At 54.2% G+C, this 20,439-nt stretch overlaps 1 protein-coding gene across 14 annotated transcripts in view; it reads left to right on the top strand.

The window, feature by feature from the left end:
• Nucleotides 1–20,439, top strand: part of MPRIP (myosin phosphatase Rho interacting protein) — a 102,666-nt gene that overhangs the window by 21,405 nt on the left and 60,822 nt on the right. For 13 of the 14 annotated variants that reach the window (XM_073648509.1, XM_073648511.1, XM_073648504.1 and 10 more), the window contains one exon: nucleotides 1,741–1,806. In XM_073648509.1, the coding sequence (XP_073504610.1) occupies nucleotides 1,741–1,806 (66 nt within the window). Of the gene's footprint in view, nucleotides 1–1,740; nucleotides 1,842–20,439 lie in introns of all 14 variants that reach the window. The other variant, XM_073648510.1, reaches the window with a different exon arrangement.

Below are 20,439 nucleotides of genomic sequence, written 5' to 3'. Positions count from 1 at the left end.
AAATACTGCGATTTTCGTTTATCTCCAGCATAATCTTCCGACGGCGTTGTGTGAAGCTTGTGTCATTCCCAAAAATAGCAACGGGATATGAGAGACTTTGCCTTTTGATTAAGGTTTAATGCAAGAAGCGTAGTCTATACGGGCAGAAGCAGAATATTCTCTTATAAGGAAGAAAGTGCATCTGTGGGGGAGGAGGGGTCCGAAGCTGCAGAGCCGGCAATGTTAATGATCTTTGGGGGGTTAATATTGGTAATGTCTTTCTGGGATTTACGAGGCTGATGTCTCAGTAATATCAGGTGTAGGATCTCCACTACCGACCACATACTGAGGTCCTGTGCAGCACAGATCACGTTTGTTGTATGGCAATGGTTAATTTGGGCACCATTGGCCAGTTCAGGAGGTAAGTATGTGGTAATTTATGCTGCACAGTGGCGCTTTTAACATGGGAGCGTCATCATGGCTCCTCGCTGCCATTAGTTTGGGATGAGGTTCAGACCTGGGTGTAAGTGTACGAACCCCCGGAGTAATAATTCTGCGGACACGACACTTCTGTTCCTTGGTGCCAGATTTCAGGACAAGTCGTAGGATGGTGGGATGTGCTGCAGCGTGCGCTGCTGTGACCAGGTGACCCTCGCTCCCATCCCCCGCCGCTCGCCCGGCTCTCTCCCTCCCTCCAGGAGAAGAAAGTTGAAGCTGGAGTTTATTGGAGCAGAATTTGCCTCCTGGATAATGCTGCCTTACATGGGCATCAAAGCAGCAGCCAGCGGGGGCGAGCGCCCAGAGGGGCTTGTGCTCCATCCTGGGTGGTGACACACCAACCCCAATCCGTACAGCAGATGTAGGGTTAAACCGATCGCAGTGTGCGCCCCTTTCCCCCTAAAGGCAGAATGGGGTTATTCTAGGGAAACTGCTGACTTTCCAGGAATAATAGAGATCCGGCAAAGGCATTTACAGTAGGAGAAATCATTATCTGGCCTCGCTCCACACACAGGGAGCCTGGCGGCCGCGGGGTTGGAGGCACAATGTACCTCGCCAATATCGCTGGTCTCGGGGCCAGCAAGAGCAGCCGTATAGTCCAATATTGTTAGGTTGGCATAATCCGCGTGAGATAAAACTTTACGTTTTCCGATTTTATGGGATCCTAAAAGCAAAATATATTCCCAAATGGCTGATACCATAGAACAATAGTTTGCAGGTAGATACCAAATAAATGTCATAATATACCGATAATATCCCAGAAACGTTGCGGAGCAGCTGGCATAGCCGCTCGGCTCCTCTGGTCTGACATCTGCTCAGGTTTCCCAGTTGCTGACACTTGGCGGTAATAGTCAGGTGATGGATGGCGCTGCCGCCTGCCAGGCGGGCTCTGCCGATGTGTTATTAACAAGTCCAGGGTCTGCTTCTCCCTCCGATCATCTGCTCAGCCTCGAGGTGACAGCGATGCGAGGCAGCGCTGTACGACTGGAGGGCGGCCTGTGCGTAATGGGGGCCACTAGCTGTCCTGGGGGCCAAATTGTTCTCCTCCCTGTGGGATGATTTCAGTTTTATTTATAATAATCATAGTCCAGTATAATATCGCTAGGTTTGGCTCCCGGGTGCCGGGCAGGGGACGATAACTGAGAACAATAGACTGACTTCATAGAGGTTTCTTGCAGTCTCATGCATTTTTGCTGTCGGTCCTGACTTTTGTGATGCGGTGTTTCTTTCTTGCTCTGATCCTTTCCTCTTCCTCATCTACAGAAATGGCAGCGGAGATTCTTCATCCTGTACGAGCACGGCCTGCTGCGCTACGCCCTGGACGAGATGGTAAGTGCCTGCTGCGCTACGCCCTGGACGAGATGGTAAGTGCCTGCTGCAGCCGGCGCCTGCTGTCACCTTACACAATGAAATGTCTGATTCTCGGCGGCTGCCCTGTTATTTCTGGCATGGAGTAACCTCGCCAGAAGCCGGAGGATCAGGTTTAGTAGTTGTGCATCTCTCTGCGAGTCGTTGCGGTATTTTCTTAGAGGCTGTTATTACCGTGGCGGCACTGTGTGATTTCCTGGGTGCCGTCATCGTGTCTTATTTTTTTTATTCATTCTGGTGATATTTCCACTCATGAGCATTCTCTATAGAGAAATATATGGGTATATACGAGGGGCGATCCAAAAGTAATGATAATCAATACTAAACACAATGAATATAGTAAAAAAAAATAAAATTTATTTTTCTACATAGTCTCCTAACAAGTCTATACATTTAGTCCATCTCTTTTCTAAACTTAGAATTCCCTTCGAAAAAAATTCTTGATCTTGACCCTCAAAAAAATCCCCAAAAGCGGTTATCACGTTGCTATTGTCGTCAAATTTCTTGCCCCAGAGGTGTTCCTTGAGCCAAGGAAAGAGAAAGAAGTCACTGGGGGCTAGATCTGGCGAATAGGGGGGTGTTCCCCCAGTTCAAAGCCCGCTTCTTGAATGGTAGCCATGGCAGCTGCAGCGTTGTGAGCCGGCGCGTTATCTTGGTGAAACACCACTCCAGCCCGCAGTTTGCCGCGCCTTTTCTCCTTGATAGCCTCTCGCAATCTTCTTATTTGTTCTGCGTAGTAGGAGCCCGTAATAGTGGCTCCCTTCTCCAAATAGTCCACCATAATAATTCCTTCAGCGTCCCAAAAAACGGACGCCATAACCTTCCCTGCTGAGCTTGACACTTTGAATCTCTTCGGCGTCGGTTCGTTGGCTCGTTTCCATGTCATCGATTGTTGTTTAGTTTCGGGATCAAAGTGGTGGATCCAGGTCTCGTCCATGGTCAAAAAACGTGACAAAAAATTCTCCTTGTCTGCTTGGAACTTTTCGAGATTTGCTATTGAAATGTCAACTCGTTTCTTCCTTTGCTCGTCGATTAACATTTTTGGCACCCAACGCGCCGAGACCTTTCTCATATGCAATTCTTTTGCAAGGATTCTTTGAATACTGCCATATGAGATCCCTGTGACCTCAGCTACATGCCTGATAGTCACTCTTCGATCGGCCAATACAACTTCTTCAACTTTTTTCACGTTTTCTTCATTGAGGGACGTGGATGGGCGTCCTTCACGATGTTCATCTTCTGTCGATGTTCTTCCCAGCTTAAATCCCTTGGCCCAGCGTGCAACTGTGGAATATGGAGGAGAAGAGTCCCCCAATGTTTCCACCAAGTCGCTGTGTACGTCTTTGGTAGTCATTTTTTTCAAGCCGAGGTATTTGATGACAGCTCTGAGCTTGTTTTTTTTCCATTTTGATCTTCACTCCTCGGCAGTTCCTATTCAAATGAATGTAGCTCCCGGGAATCGTGGCCTATTTAAGTGATTTTTTTTCCTGGACTAGTGGGTACCGAAGAGAGAAGAAAACATTTTATTTTAATTTCTGAGTGCAATAGAAATAACCGATTATCATTACTTTTGGATCGCCCCTCGTACAGTAAGATCCCATCATTTTGGGGACATGCGGACAGAAATGTAGCAGATCGGGATGGATGTGCGCTGCTTGTGTATCATCTCGGGATTTGCTCAGACTGGACACAACTGTGTCACAGCTGTGACTAGTTTTAGGGATGTACATTTTTTTTTTAACTTCTAGGTGTAAACAGTAATATTACAATTCACTGACCGCAAGCTGAGATCTTGAAAATGGTGAATAATTTTAGAAAAGTGCCGAACATTGTCATAATCATTATTTGCATAAAATTTAGAAAACCTGCCGCATGCATCTTCATGCGCAGACGTGTTGCGCCCTTCCTCCCTTGGCCACCTGCGCAGACGCGTTGCCCCCTCCCCTTGGCCTCCTGCGCAGACGCGTTGGCCCCCCTCTCCCCTTGGCCTCCTGCGCGGACGCGTTGGCCCCCCTCTCCCCTTGGCCTCCTGCGCGGACGCGTTGGCCCCCCCTCTCCCCTTGGCCTCCTGCGCGGACGCGTTGGCCCCCCCTCTCCCCTTGGCCTCCTGCGCGGACGCGTTGGCCCCCCCTCTCCCCTTGGCCTCCTGCGCGGACGCGTTGGCCCCCCCTCTCCCCTTGGCCTCCTGCGCGGACGCGTTGGCCTCCTGCGCGGACGCGTTGGCCCCCCCTCTCCCCTTGGCCTCCTGCGCGGACGCGTTGGCCCCCCCTCTCCCCTTGGCCCCCTGCGCGGACGCGTTGGCCCCCCCTCTCCCCTTGGCCCCCTGCGCGGACGCGTTGGCCCCCCCTCTCCCCTTGGCCCCCTGCGCGGACGCGTTGGCCCCCCCTCTCCCCTTGGCCTCCTGCGCGGACGCGTTGGCCCCCCCTCTCCCCTTGGCCTCCTGCGCGGACGCGTTGGCCCCCCCTCTCCCCTTGGCCTCCTGCGCGGACGCGTTGGCCCCCCCTCTCCCCTTGGCCTCCTGCGCGGACGCGTTGGCCCCCCCTCTCCCCTTGGCCTCCTGCGCGGACGCGTTGGCCCCCCCTCTCCCCTTGGCCTCCTGCGCGGACGCGTTGGCCCCCCCTCTCCCCTTGGCCTCCTGCGCGGACGCGTTGGCCCCCCCTCTCCCCTTGGCCTCCTGCGCGGACGCGTTGGCCCCCCCTCTCCCCTTGGCCTCCTGCGCGGACGCGTTGGCCCCCCCTCTCCCCTTGGCCTCCTGCGCGGACGCGTTGGCCCCCCCTCTCCCCTTGGCCTCCTGCGCGGACGCGTTGGCCCCCCCTCTCCCCTTGGCCTCCTGCGCGGACGCGTTGGCCCCCCCTCTCCCCTTGGCCTCCTGCGCGGACGCGTTGGCCCCCCCTCTCCCCTTGGCCTCCTGCGCGGACGCGTTGGCCCCCCCTCTCCCCTTGGCCTCCTGCGCGGACGCGTTGGCCCCCCCTCTCCCCTTGGCCTCCTGCGCGGACGCGTTGGCCCCCCCTCTCCCCTTGGCCTCCTGCGCGGACGCGTTGGCCCCCCCTCTCCCCTTGGCCTCCTGCGCGGACGCGTTGGCCCCCCCTCTCCCCTTGGCCTCCTGCGCGGACGCGTTGGCCCCCCCTCTCCCCTTGGCCTCCTGCGCGGACGCGTTGGCCCCCCCTCTCCCCTTGGCCTCCTGCGCGGACGCGTTGGCCCCCCCTCTCCCCTTGGCCTCCTGCGCGGACGCGTTGGCCCCCCCCTCTCCCCTTGGCCTCCTGCGCGGACGCGTTGGCCCCCCCCTCTCCCCTTGGCCTCCTGCGCGGACGCGTTGGCCCCCCCTCTCCCCTTGGCCTCCTGCGCGGACGCGTTGGCCCCCCCTCTCCCCTTGGCCTCCTGCGCGGACGCGTTGGCCCCCCCTCTCCCCTTGGCCTCCTGCGCGGACGCGTTGGCCCCCCCTCTCCCCTTGGCCTCCTGCGCGGACGCGTTGGCCCCCCCTCTCCCCTTGGCCTCCTGCGCGGACGCGTTGGCCCCCCCTCTCCCCTTGGCCTCCTGCGCGGACGCGTTGGCCCCCCCTCTCCCCTTGGCCTCCTGCGCGGACGCGTTGGCCCCCCCTCTCCCCTTGGCCTCCTGCGCGGACGCGTTGGCCCCCCCTCTCCCCTTGGCCTCCTGCGCGGACGCGTTGGCCCCCCCTCTCCCCTTGGCCTCCTGCGCGGACGCGTTGGCCCCCCCTCTCCCCTTGGCCTCCTGCGCGGACGCGTTGGCCCCCCCTCTCCCCTTGGCCTCCTGCGCGGACGCGTTGGCCCCCCCTCTCCCCTTGGCCTCCTGCGCGGACGCGTTGGCCCCCCCTCTCCCCTTGGCCTCCTGCGCGGACGCGTTGGCCCCCCCTCTCCCCTTGGCCTCCTGCGCGGACGCGTTGGCCCCCCCTCTCCCCTTGGCCTCCTGCGCGGACGCGTTGGCCCCCCCTCTCCCCTTGGCCTCCTGCGCGGACGCGTTGGCCCCCCCTCTCCCCTTGGCCTCCTGCGCGGACGCGTTGGCCCCCCCTCTCCCCTTGGCCTCCTGCGCGGACGCGTTGGCCCCCCCTCTCCCCTTGGCCTCCTGCGCGGACGCGTTGGCCCCCCCTCTCCCCTTGGCCTCCTGCGCGGACGCGTTGGCCCCCCCTCTCCCCTTGGCCTCCTGCGCGGACGCGTTGGCCCCCCCTCTCCCCTTGGCCTCCTGCGCGGACGCGTTGGCCCCCCCTCTCCCCTTGGCCTCCTGCGCGGACGCGTTGGCCCCCCCTCTCCCCTTGGCCTCCTGCGCGGACGCGTTGGCCCCCCCTCTCCCCTTGGCCTCCTGCGCGGACGCGTTGGCCCCCCCTCTCCCCTTGGCCTCCTGCGCGGACGCGTTGCCCCCCCTTAGCCTCCTGCGCAGACGCGTTGCCCCCCCCCCTCCCCTTGGCCTCCTGCGCGGATACGTTGCCCCCCCTTAGCCTCCTGCGCAGACGCGTTGCCCCCCCCTCCCCTTGGCCTCCTGCGCAGACGCGTTGCCCCCCCCCCTCCCCTTGGCCTCCTGCGCAGACGCGTTGCCCCCCCCTCCCCTTGGCCTCCTGCGCAGACGCGTTGCCCCCCCTCCCCTTGGCCTCCTGCGCAGACGCGTTGCCCCCCCCCCCCTCCCCTTGGCCTCCTGCGCAGATACGTTGCCCCCCCTCCCCTTGGCCTCCTGCGCAGATACGTTGCCCCCCCTTAGCCTCCTGCGCAGACGCGTTGCCCCCCCCCTCCCCTTGGCCTCCTGCGCAGACGCGTTGGCCGCCCCCCCCCCCCCTCTTGGCCTCCTGCGCAGACGCGTCCCCCCCCCCCTCCCTTTGGCCTCCTGCGCAGACGCGTTCCGGCCCCCCCCTCCCCTTGGCCTCCTGCGCAGACGCGTTGCCCCCCCCTCCCCTTGGCCTCCTGCGCAGATACGTTGCCCCCCCTTAGCCTCCTGCGCAGACGCGTTGCCCCCCCTCCCCTTGGCCTCCTGCGCAGATACGTTGCCCCCCCTTAGCCTCCTGCGCAGACGCGTTGCCCCCCCCTCCCCTTGGCCTCCTGCGCAGACGCGTTGGCCGCCCCCCCCCCTCTTGGCCTCCTGCGCAGACGCGTTCCCCCCCCCCTCCCTTTGGCCTCCTGCGCAGACGCGTTGGGCCCCCCCTCCCCTTGGCCTCCTGCGCAGATACGTTGCCCCCCCTTAGCCTCCTGCGCAGACGCGTTGCCCCCCCTCCCCTTGGCCTCCTGCGCAGACGCGTTGCCCCCCCCCCCTCCCCTTGGCCTCCTGCGCAGATACGTTGCCCCCCCCTTAGCCTCCTGCGCAGACGCGTTGCCCCCCCTCCCCTTGGCCTCCTGCGCAGACGCGTTGCCCCCCCCTCCCCTCTTGGCCTCCTGCGCAGACGCGTCCCCCCCCCCCCCCCTTTGGCCTCCTGCGCAGACGCGTTGGCCCCCCCCCTCCCCTTGGCCTCCTGCGCAGATACGTTGCCCCCCCCCCCCCCCTTGGCCTCCTGCGCAGACGCGTTGCCCCCCCCCCCCTTGGCCTCCTGCGCAGACGCGTTGGCCCCCCCCCTCCCCTTGGCCTCCTGCGCAGATACGTTGCCCCCCCCCCCCTTGGCCTCCTGCGCAGACGCGTTGCCCCCCCCCCCTTGGCCTCCTGCGCAGACGCGTTGCCCCCCCCCCTCCCCTTGGCCTCCTGCGCAGACGCGTTGCCCCCCCCCCCTCCCCTTGGCCTCCTGCGCAGACGCGTTGCCCCCCCCCCTCCCCTTGGCCTCCTGCGCAGACGCGTTGCCCCCCCCCCCTCCCCTTGGCCTCCTGCGCAGACGCGTTGGCCCCACCCTCCCCTTGGCCTCCTGCGCAGACGCGTTGGCCCCCCCCCCCTCCCCTTGACCTCCTGCGCAGATACGTTGCCCCCCCTCCCCTTGGCCTCCTGCGCAGACGCGTTGCCCCCCCCCTCCCCTTGGCCTCCTGCGCAGATACGTTGCCCCCCCTCCCCTTGGCCTCCTGCGCAGATACGTTGCCCCCCCTTAGCCTCCTGCGCAGACGCGTTGGCCCCCCCCCCCCTTGGCCTCCTGCGCAGATACGTTGCCCCCCCTTAGCCTCCTGCGCAGACGCGTTGCCCCCCCCCTTGGCCTCCTGCGCAGATACGTTGCCCCCCCTTAGCCTCCTGCGCAGACGCGTTGCCCCCCCTCCCCTTGGCCTCCTGCGCAGATACGTTGCCCCCCCTTAGCCTCCTGCGCAGACGCGTTGCCCCCCCCTCCCCTTGGCCTCCTGCGCAGACGCGTTGGCCGCCCCCCCCCCTCTTGGCCTCCTGCGCAGACGCGTTCCCCCCCCCCTCCCTTTGGCCTCCTGCGCAGACGCGTTGGGCCCCCCCTCCCCTTGGCCTCCTGCGCAGATACGTTGCCCCCCCTTAGCCTCCTGCGCAGACGCGTTGCCCCCCCTCCCCTTGGCCTCCTGCGCAGACGCGTTGCCCCCCCCCCTCCCCTTGGCCTCCTGCGCAGATACGTTGCCCCCCCCTTAGCCTCCTGCGCAGACGCGTTGCCCCCCCTCCCCTTGGCCTCCTGCGCAGACGCGTTGCCCCCCCCCCTCCCCTCTTGGCCTCCTGCGCAGACGCGTCCCCCCCCCCCCCCCCCTTTGGCCTCCTGCGCAGACGCGTTGGCCCCCCCCCTCCCCTTGGCCTCCTGCGCAGATACGTTGCCCCCCCCCCCCCCTTGGCCTCCTGCGCAGACGCGTTGCCCCCCCCCCCCCTTGGCCTCCTGCGCAGACGCGTTGGCCCCCCCCCTCCCCTTGGCCTCCTGCGCAGATACGTTGCCCCCCCCCCCCCTTGGCCTCCTGCGCAGACGCGTTGCCCCCCCCCCCCTTGGCCTCCTGCGCAGACGCGTTGCCCCCCCCCCTCCCCTTGGCCTCCTGCGCAGACGCGTTGCCCCCCCCCCTCCCCTTGGCCTCCTGCGCAGACGCGTTGCCCCCCCCCCCTCCCCTTGGCCTCCTGCGCAGACGCGTTGGCCCCCCCCTCCCCTTGGCCTCCTGCGCAGACGCGTTGGCCCCCCCCCCCTCCCCTTGACCTCCTGCGCAGATACGTTGCCCCCCCTCCCCTTGGCCTCCTGCGCAGACGCGTTGCCCCCCCCCCCTCCCCTTGGCCTCCTGCGCAGATACGTTGCCCCCCCTCCCCTTGGCCTCCTGCGCAGATACGTTGCCCCCCCTTAGCCTCCTGCGCAGACGCGTTGGCCCCCCCCCCCCTTGGCCTCCTGCGCAGATACGTTGCCCCCCCTTAGCCTCCTGCGCAGACGCGTTGCCCCCCCCCTTGGCCTCCTGCGCAGATACGTTGCCCCCCCTTAGCCTCCTGCGCAGACGCGTTGCCCCCCCCCCCCTTGGCCTCCTGCGCGGACGCGTTGGCCCCCCCCCCTCTTGGCCTCCTGCGCAGACGCGTTGGCCCCCCCCCCTTGGCCTCCTGCGCAGATACGTTGCCCCCCCTTAGCCTCCTGCGCAGACGCCTTGCCCCTCCACCACCTCATCCCCATGACAGATGGTGAAATATTTCAGCGGTAATGTTATGTGGTGACTGAGTTTCAGTTGTGCCCCAGGACAGAAGACAAAGCCCAGACTCAGCACTTACACATACAGACATGTTCTAGATTTCTGCCTTCAGAAGGTCCAATGAGCTGCGGGTCGAACTCCATAGGGACTACAACTCTCAGCATTCACTGTGAATCTCTGGTGCATAACCTGGAGCTGTTGTAATCGGTGGCAGGATGTACCACGGGAAAACCAATGATTGAAGGAAAGCGGTGGACCCATAATCCATTATGTAGACATCTCGGTCTCGGTGTGCCCCTTTTGCCAGGCATCATTGGTACCTCTATCTGCCCACAAGTTACCGCCATATTGGAGCTCCTCTGTGATGGGCACATGTGGGCGTCAGTGATCGTTACCCACTGTCCGTGGTGACCTAAATAGCTTGGAAATGGTCTAACGGGGCTTTTTTTTTTGTCGGGATAAAGCCTGGTAATCTTGGCTGCTCTCTGCCCCGGTTGTGAAGGGGTTAAGATTGCACGTGAGCAGCGGATGCGGTGGATGGCGGAGCGTGTCGCTGCGTGCCGCAGCCGGCGTGTAATGTGCATTCCTCAGCCCCGTTTTCTACCTGTCTGTAGGCGCCAGCCACTCAAAAAATGTGTCGGCCACTCAAGAAATAATTAAAAAAGAGGGAAGAAAAAAAAGAAAAAAAATTCTTTGTAGTCTCCGAACTGCAAGACCCAAAGCCACAACACGGAGCCACAGAGCTGGGATATTACCAGCGCACCCCTCCCCCGCCGTGGAGAATACTATACCAATAGCGGCCAGGAACCCAGGGGTTGACAAACTTGTCTAAATGATTAATGATTTATGTTACCGCGCACAATGATGCCCTCTGGTATCCTCCTCGTATCCTAGAAACGAAGGAACGGGCAGGTAACAAGCCGCCATACCAGCACACCAGTGCCCCCGCTCCCCAGGCAGCGGAACGGACCCCACATTATACTACAGGGACGGAAGTGAAATGTAATTACTGGGGGTGTAGCCCTTTAAGAGTCTCTTTTTTTTTGCAACATTCTGATTAAATATGGCTGTTTTTTATGGGGGGTGTGATGGTATCAATTAACCCCCTGCGGTGCCCCTGTCTGGGTACATTGGATTGGTTTCGAATGTTTGCAGCACAAGTCTTAGTAAATAACCCGAGGAGCATCGATTTCTACTAATTTCATCCTTATCCATGGCATGTAAATGAGCGGGAAGATGCAGAAGGATCAATTAAAGGCGACTTTGCATTTACAGTCTCTTTGATAGGGAAAACAAACAAACCGGCAATTACGGGCGCTCGTCCTTTTTATCTCGCTGTCGTTCAGATGAATTAATAACGTGTTGTTGATATAGAAGCTACATACACTGCGGGAATAAGCGGCGTCTGTCCCAAATAACCCGAGAAAAAGCCTGCAAGGAACCTTTGTGGTGGCCCCCAGTCCTGTCCTGCTTTATTCCTAGCACTGAGTGTTGTTTAGACAGAGCAGACACATTCACAACCCTGGTGTAATGTTACCTCATCTACCCTGTATCCTGGGCACCGATCTCATTACCATGGTAAACTGGGGACACTTACACATCATAGGGGGCAGTGTATAAGAATATAACTACTATAATACTGCCCCCTATGTACAAGAATATAACTACTATAATACTGCCCCCTATGTAGAAGAATATAACTACTATAATACTGCCCCCTATGTACAAGAATATAACTACTATAATACTGCTCCCCATGTATAAGAATATAACTACTATAATACTGCCCCCTATGTACAAGAATATAACTACTATAATACTGCTCCTATATACAAGAATATAACTACTATAATACTGCCCCCTATGTAGAAGAATATAACTACTATAATACTGCCCCCTATGTACAAGAATATAACTACTATAATACTGCCCCCTATGTACAAGAATATAACTACTATAATACTGCCCCCTATGTACAAGAATATAACTACTATAATACTGCCCCCTATGTACAGGAATATAACTACTATAATACTGCCCCCTATGTACAAGAATATAACTACTATAATACTGCCCCCTATGTACAAGAATATAACTACTATAATACTGCCACCTATGTACAAGAATATAACTACTATAATACTGCTCCTATGTACAAGAATATAACTACTATAATACTGCTCCTATGTACAAGAATATAACTACTATAATACTGCCCCTATGTACAGGAATATAACTACTATAATACTGCCCCTATGAACAAGAATATAACTACTATAATACTGCCCCCTATGTACAAGAATATAACTACTATAATACTGCCCCCTATGTACAAGAATATAACTACTATAATACTGCCACCTATGTACAAGAATATAACTACTATAATACTGCTCCTATGTACAAGAATATAACTACTATAATACTGCCCCTATGTACAGGAATATAACTACTATAATACTGCCCCTATGAACAAGAATATAACTACTATAATACTGCCCCCTATGTAGAAGAATATAACTACTATAATACTGCCCCCTATGTACAAGAATATAACTACTATAATACTGCCCATATGGAGGGACTAGATGGAGTAGTGGTGCTTTACTGTAGCTGCTTATACTTTTCCTGTAGAGATGTTGTACATGTTGCTGATAATCTCTGGTTCTTTTATTGCTGTTGACCCCATTATTTTCTATCTTGGGTTTATCCTCTCTACAATCTTTTGGTTTCTATTTTTTTGGGGATATCTCAGTGTCCTGGGTTGTGACAGTTTCGCTTCTCTGCGGGTCATATGTGTTTATCATGGGAGTTTTCCCGCAGATAAGCCAGCTGCCAGAGGACTTTGTAACCATCCTGCCGCTCTTGGTTTGTAGCCTGGCATTTCCTGGTGCTTTAAGGGCACCGACCTCGGGACTTTGCCGGTGTTTATTACTGTGCATTTTGGGCAACGATATATACCCTTTAATTAGAATCCGATGCACGAGATCACGAAAAACTGACGTGCTCGTGTCCCCCGGCCCCTTCTCCCATTAACCACAGGCCTGTGCATCGTGGGAGCATCAGTCTTACTCGCTGGGTTAATGGTGGACTCTGTATCTTCAGCTGCTTCCCATGGACTCTGTGTTGTGGCTCCAGGAAGTGTGGGGGAGGGAGTCTGTCCCTGAATGGTTAAATTAACGCACAGCCTATATATAAATAGATGGCAGGCGCTCCCAGGATACTGCTACACTCCTTTATAGGTCTGCACAATGATTTATATAAGGGGCATAAGATCCGGGTCTGATGCCAACAGACTGTAGCAAATAGGTCATATGGGGAGGGCAAATCCCACCTCCTCTGCAAGACTGTACAGCAGTCATAAAGAATGGCCTCTGGAGGGCATCAGACGTCAGAGGGCATCATTAAGCCACTTTACAGATTCCTTAATTTAAAGGGTTTTTCTGACCCTTTAAGGGAGAAGAAATTTTTTTTTATTATTTTTTATTTTTTAGGTTAAACATTCTGTGCTAATATTTTATCAGTGCCATTTTTCTGCTCCATAAATACTCTGCATAGAAATATTATTTTTCTGTCTGCAGCCACCTCTAGGGGGAGCACCCTGTATACAGAGACACATGATAAGATCCTGTCTACAGCTACCACTAGGGGGAGCTCCCTGTATACAGAGATACATGATAAGATCCTGTCTACAGCTACCACTAGGGGGAGCTCCCTGTATACAGAGATACATGATAAGATTCTGTCTGCAGCCACCACTAGGGGGAGCTCCCTGTATACAGAGATACATAAGATCCTGTCTGCAGCCACCACTAGGGGGAGCTCCCTGTATAAAGAGATGCATAAGATTCTGTCTGCAGCCACCACTAGGGGGAGCTCCCTGTATACAGAGATACAAGATAAGATTCTGTCTGTAGCCACCACTAGAGGGAGCTCCTTGCATACAGAGATACATAAGATCCTGTCTGCAGCCACCACTAGGGGGAGCTCCCTGTATACAGAGATACATGATAAGATCCTGTCTGCAGCCACCACTATTGGGAGCTCCCTGTATACAGAGATACATGATAAGATTCTGTCTGCAGTCACCACTAGGGGGAGCTCCCTGTATACAGAGATACAGGATAAGATTCTGTCTGCAGTCACCACTAGGGGGAGCTCCCTGTATATAGAGATACATGATAAGATTCTGTCTGCTGCCACCACTAGGGGGAGCTCCCTGTATACAGAGATGCATGATAAGATTCTGTCTGCAGTCACCACTAGGGGGAGCTCCCTGTATACAGAGATACATGATAAGATTCTGTCTGCTGCCACCACTAGGGGGAGCTCCCTGTATACAGAGATACATGATAAGATCCTGTCTGCAGTCTCCACTAGGGGGAGCTCCCTGTATACAGAGATACATGATAAGATTCTGTCTGCTGCCACCACTAGGGGGAGCTCCCTGTATACAGAGATACATGATAAGATTCTGTCTGCAGCCACCACTAGGGGGAGCTCCCTGTATACAGAGATACATGATAAGATTCTGTCTGCTGCCACCACTAGGGGGAGCTCCCTGTATACAGAGATACATGATAAGATTCTGTCTGCTGCCACCACTAGGGGGAGCGCCCTGTATACAGAGATACATAAGATTCTGTCTGTAGCCACCACTAGGGGGAGCTCCCTGTATACAGAGATACATGATAAGATTCTGTCTGTAGCCTGTAGTTTGATTTAATGCAGTAAACTATCAGGACAAATGCAAATTCGCTGTCTCCCAGAAGGAAGAAAATTCTCTATTACCACCTTTTAGATCGGCTGCACACGTGAATTTGCTGCAGGTTTTCAGCTGCTTATCTGCATTGTTTCTGCATCTAATTCAGCACAATGCACTCAGATTTTGAGCGCATTGAAAGAGTGAAGGCCACAATGAATATGCGTCTGATTTTATAATCCGCAGAGCAGGTCGATTTATTTGTGGAAAATTTCCACAACTTGTAGATGAGATTTTTTTTTAGCTTTTATTAACTTGCTTTAGGCTATGTGCCCACGATGCAGAAATATTCCGGATTTTTTCCTGAGCGTTTCTGCATCTCCCTGGCAGAAAAAAACGCGTGCGGATTGTACGTGCGGATTTTACATGCGTTTTCCTGCCAGGGACATGCGGATGTGAAGCGTTCTTCACATGCATTTCCGTATGCGGGTTGACAAGTGCTTTCCAGGCGATTTTAGCATCACTTGGAAAGTGCTTGACAACTTCACACTATATAAATCCATGCAACCGGCATATATAGTGTGACCGTAAAAGAATGGTAAAAAATAAATCTATACTTACCTTCTGATGGCCCCCGGAGTCTTTATTCGATGCGTCCTGGCTGCCGGCAGCTCGCGGTACACTGAAGGACCTGCTGACGTCAGCGGTCGCGTGACTCGTCACATGACTAAATGGCGTCAGCGCAGGTCCTTGAGTCCACCACGATCTGCCGGCAAGCCAAGACAAAGACACCGGGGGCCATCAGAAGGTAAATATAATATTTATTTTTTATTTTATTCTTTTTTTACAGGTTCTATGGTACCCGGGTCCGGAGGAGAGTCTCCTGTCCTCTAGACCCGGGTACCATCCGCACATTGAAACGCATGGATTCTGCATGTACAGATGCAGTGATGCGGATTCCATGCGTTCCAATGCAAGTCAATGGCGGCGAAAACGCCGCGCTTCCACAAAATAATTGGTAATGCTGCGGATTTTTCCGCAATGATAATCCGCAGTGGAAATTTCCGCAGCATGTGCACAGCAGATGTGGATTATCATTGGGGAACATGGCAGACCTTCTACCATGCGTTTTTTAAGCGTTTCTGCAGCGGAATTGGTTAAACGCGTCGTGGGCACACAGCCTTATACGGTTTTACACTGCATTTTTTTTCCATAAGCAAATCGGCGGTGTGCATTTACCCTTAGATAGCTACCCTGTAAGTCAATGTGCGACTGATTGAAAGGCCTTGAACAATGAGAAGTGCACCCCACTTGGCAAGAATGATCTTTCTTGGCTGATGGCGGCCATAATAATTCTCAGCCAGGGCCGATGTTGAAAATACTCTCCACTTCGTGTGGGTGGGGTACATGAGGGACAAGCTGTGACGTTGGTCATTTCTCCCATATCGTGGCACATCTATATATTCTGTACTTCCAGGGGAGGGAGGTGGAAATCATATTGCCCCCCTTTTTTTTTTTGAGCCTGCCTAATTGATGAGCCAGGGGTAAGATTTATGGGGTTATGAAGCGACGTAAGGAGACATTGAGTGTTTAGCTCCTGGATGTGTCCGGCAAGGAGCGAGGGAGTTAACGCCTGATGTCATTCCTTCACCTCCATCTGGTCCTGGTAGCAGAAACAGCTGTTCCTCGCTGCTGTCTGGGAGTGTGAGACTCCTCTGGTAGCTGCTGTGTGTAATTACAGTGGAAAATCGCTCCCCGCAAAGTCCTCAAAAAATATGCTTCTTTTGAACCACTTCCCGGCCGTTCTTGGGCAAATTGGATTAGATCCCTTGTAATGTGTGAGCGCTCTCTCCTGTTATGGGCAAGGTCCGCGCTCCGGGTCATGACGTCCCATCCCAAGTGTTAAACTCGGATTAGTGGCCAGAGACTCCCAAGAATATAAACACCCTTTCATCTGCCCTCAGACTTATCGGCTTTCTTTGCCTTGTGGTGCCATTTCCAGGTCAGTCACGCTGATAAAACGAGCCAAGCTAAAGAAAATCTTACATTAGGGAATTGCTTTCTGGGCAATTGTCCGGCCGAGCAACTGCAGGGAAATGCTCTGTAATGCAAGGCGCTCTCCGCTGTTTGGAGCCTGTGATTCTGCTTTATGAGCTTGGTAGCGAGATTGTTGGTGTAGCCCTTTAATTAAAGGTGTATTCCACCATCTTATTTTTGTTGTTGTTTGCATTGCACTTTTGAGCTAGAAGACTAGATTTATTGCATCTGCGGCTGCACATGTAGACACCCGGGCATGCACACATTCCCATCTTGTTTGTGTCTGCCCCGGCTCAGTGTCTCTGCTCTGTTCCTATTAATATTTTATGAGTGTAAGGCCTTTAGTGTCCTACCCCGTGGACCCCCGCTGTCTGTGGGAAGCCTAAGCCTTGGGCTCTATTCTCAAGCATTCCTAAATTCAGACATATCCCTCATCCTCCGTTGGCAATGTGCCTAATTGATCCGTTACTTAAGCTTTTTTCTTCATTTTTTTCCTCCAGTTTGGGGCTGAGGAGTGGACGTCCTCGAGCTCAGTGACATGGAGATCAGGGCTCCCTGTGACATTGCTGCGGGGGGACAAAGGATGATATATTGACAGCAGCAGAACTGGAAATGTGTGTGTGTCAGGCAGGACGAGGTGGCAGCGGTGGTCAGCCAGCACGGCTGCGCTCATAAGTTGCGCTCTTGTGTGATTTTCCGCCTCTCTGGTTCGTCAGGTTTGGTCGGCCAGACCTCGTCCAGGTTCACTTGCTCTGTTAGCGATTAGAAAATCCCCCCGCAGGGCTTGCAATCTACACCCAGGGGGCCATAGGCTGCACAGTCTGCTTTCATTAGAAGAGGGGTTGGGTACATCGTGTCATACCGCTTATTATCACAGGGGTATGGAGCGGTTTTCTAGAAATATTTGCAGCAGTGGCAAAGCGAGGCCCCCTCATGCACACATCCTCACATACGAAACAGAAGCGGAGTTGCACAACGTGAGGAATGAGGCCGGGATGGGAACACCTGGTTACGGTCAGGAGGGCTGCCAGCGCTTGTCACTCACCGTGATTTAAGTGGCAATATCTCCTGTAGAGCCTGGTCATTAAAGGGGCAGCAGGCCTTATTTCAATGTGCCATCTATTAGGGGCGCTAGGTCATGGTACATCATTTGTAAACTATCAATTCCAACCGAAATTGTAGCTTTTTCTTTCTTTCGACTGAAATGGCAAAGGTAACGTTCGCAGGTCTGTGCCTCTCTGTTCATTGCCCCAACCGGGACTCCTACAAGTTTTCTTTTTCTCTCCTTCGCTGCGGCTGTATTTTTGGGTGTTATTTTTAGGTCGTTCTATTTTATTAATAGCCTGGGGGAATTTAATTCTTCGAGCTTCCTGTGATCTTAAATTCAGCACCAACTTCATGCAAAACCGTGTCTGTGCGGAGAAAGTCCGGCCGCTCCCGCCCAACGCCCATAATGAACCCGCCGTCCAGGGCTTTGTTCCATGTATGTCGGATGTTTACCTCTGGGCTCGCCTCGTAGATGTCTGACAGCGGCGAATAACAGGAAAAGGGGGCATTGTGTTCTCGTTAGTAAGACGTGGAGATCTCTTCATGGTGATAGTGACCCCCACCCCAAAAAAATATGACATCCTCTCAAAGTAGTAAGAGCAGATGATGATGTCTGTATACAGCGCTGTGGAATTAATGGCGCCATATAAGTGAGTAAAATACATACATTTCAGGTGCGTGTTCTCCATGTGATGGCCATCGGCTGACGTCAGCCAGCAGCTTATCTTGAGGAGGCGATGGGCAGAATGAAATCTGACATGCTTGATCGATATTTCCCCCGACCAATCAGTCGTTCGGCGCCCCCATACACATCGATATTGGCAGGGTCAGCCAGTACTAGTCTGTGTATGGGGGGGCCTTAAGCCTGGTCTGGCTTTTGCAATGAGTGAATGTTTCCATTTGTTGGCAGCTAGCAGAGATCTTGTCAGAAGATTGCAATGATTTTTTTCCCCGGCTTTAGGGTCACTCCGAAGCCGTAGGTGTTCCCAGCACTGTGTACAATCTCTCCGAAAAATAAAGCCTTATAAGTGCGTGCAGAGTTTTACTGTCTGCTCCTGTTTATCAGAGTCCTCTTTACAGGCCTAGTAAAAGCCGGCATTTCTCTGTAGCCTCTCCCTGCCTTCCATCATCTGCGCTTGATACGTTTTATGGTGCAGATGACATCATCTCCAGATCATCCCGCAGCCGCTATACAGCCCTGATACATTGTAACCAACAGGTCTGATACACCTGGCAATCCCTACACTATTCATACAATTGTAGCAAACCAAATGCTTCCAGGAGTCTTCAAAGGGAGATGGGTTTTGGGGACTTGGAATATAAAATATATATATGTGAGTCCCCCCTATTTACACATATTTGCATCATGGTTGGAAAAAAACCAAATCCTGCACTTTTTCTCCCCGCTGTTGAGAGCGACACCCGGTCGGGAAGCTGTGGCCGAGATGGTAGTGGTGTGACGGTAGTATTGTGCTGCACATCGGGGCGGTGAGATGTGGGAACCTCTCGCAGTGAAGGTCAGGGCTATGAATGCATTCTTCGCGCCCGCATATATTTCTCGGCGTACACGCATGTCGGTGTTGACATCTTACTGGCACAGGTCCGTCCTGTTTCAGCACATACCTGTACGTCACTGATCCGACCAGCAAACACTGCTCCATTCATGCTGTTTGTGTACTGCCGCCTGCTACAACCGCGCCGGCCGGGCCTGATTACCGCTATAGAGCAGGCTGGATGAGACGATTATCTGCAGGCTGTATCTTGGGGTGCTACAACCGGAGCTAAAAACATACAGACGAAAGAAAGGAAAATCCTCTCAGCGACACCCAGGTGCGCGGCTCGGTATGGCCGTGGTCCGAGCCGTGTCTGGTGATGAACCCTGCCGCTGTGTCCATCACGTGACTTTTTCCCTGGAATTGAGCAATGGAGAGTTGTACTAAATGTCAGCAAGCAGAGATTTTGAAAGCTTTGAGGGATTAAAAGATTGATCAAATTTATTTTACAAGAAGTAATCAATCCTCTGCTGCTTCTTGGTCTGTGGTCACTCGCGTCTAGGGATGATATATCAATGCAACATGTGACCGCTGCAGCCAATCACTGGTCACAGCGTTGACCTCACTGGTCGACACAGCATCGCAAGAGCCACATCATTACCAGCGACAGGAGAGGTATTGGATTGGTAATCTTTTAAGGCTCATTTAGAAAGCTCTTTTAACAATGATGTAAAGCCAGAAAACTCAGGTCACCGCGATGGCCAACTGGTGCACTATTGTTTCACAATTATGCGGCCATTGGCCAGATGCGGGTGGGCATTGCTTCTTCTGCGTTCTGGTCCAACCCTTAACATGCCGGCAATCGTCCCAATGAATGGTTCATACATGCCGTCCATAAAGTCGCCATTCTTAGCAGCGCATCGCCCGATGTAAGCAGGACATGTGCTGCTGATAACGCAATGTTTTATATGTATTAACAATCATTCTGGGAGCAAAGATTTGGTTCTGGCTGATCAAACGGGCTATTAAGCCACTGCCGATTTTGGCTTGCATATAACTGGTAGGTCGTTGTTTAATGGCTGCGACTGGTGCAAGTAAATGGGTTTTTGTAAAAAAAAAAAAGTTTGGACAAGTTAGTTTACAAGTTTGAAAGATCTTTGCGGTCATTTAATAATTTAATACTGCTCTTTACTGATCTAAAAAGAACGTCTTCAACTTATATATTTTTATCTGTTTATGAAAAGTAACATTTGCTGAAATTGTAATGCCGCTTTAAGACACAACCAGGTCTGGATAGGAAATTTATTTATTTTTTTTCTCTAAGGTCTCCCAGTCTGAAAAGGGGTTAACCCTGGGAGGCTTCAGCATAGATAGGACTGTAACTCTAAAAATCAGTGTGGTGGGCCCGGGGGGGTGGTGTATCAGAGCTCGGTCCAACTGGATGGAGTGCGACCCTGGATGAGTTGCGTGAAGGGCGAGCGAGTCTGTGATTGAGTAAAGAGCCGCGTCTGCCGCTTCAGTCCTCGCAGAATAGCCTTATAAGGACACAGACGGACCCCGCTACGCTGGTGGAATCTTAACTTTTTTGTGTGCGCTTGAAGCAGACAGATTAGTTATTTTGGGTATAAGGTCCTGTTCCAATTACACCCTCCTTCCCAGGCATTTGTTTTGGGGAAACTTAGAGGGGGGGGGATTAACCCCTTCCCTTCTTAAAACATTGTCCTGGGCACCCGACTTTTACCCCTAACACTTTTTAAAAAAAAACAAAAAAAAAACTGAAATCTATATGAGAGTAATGATTGGA

This window comes from Phyllobates terribilis, unplaced genomic scaffold, assembly GCF_046119375.1.
Source record: "Phyllobates terribilis strain yellow unplaced genomic scaffold, ASM4611937v1 Scaffold_9__5_contigs__length_417890890, whole genome shotgun sequence".
In the NCBI taxonomy this organism is placed as follows: Eukaryota; Metazoa; Chordata; class Amphibia; order Anura; family Dendrobatidae; genus Phyllobates; species Phyllobates terribilis.
Note: the sequence above shows the minus strand (reverse complement) of the source record. Positions and strands in the feature narration are given on the sequence as shown.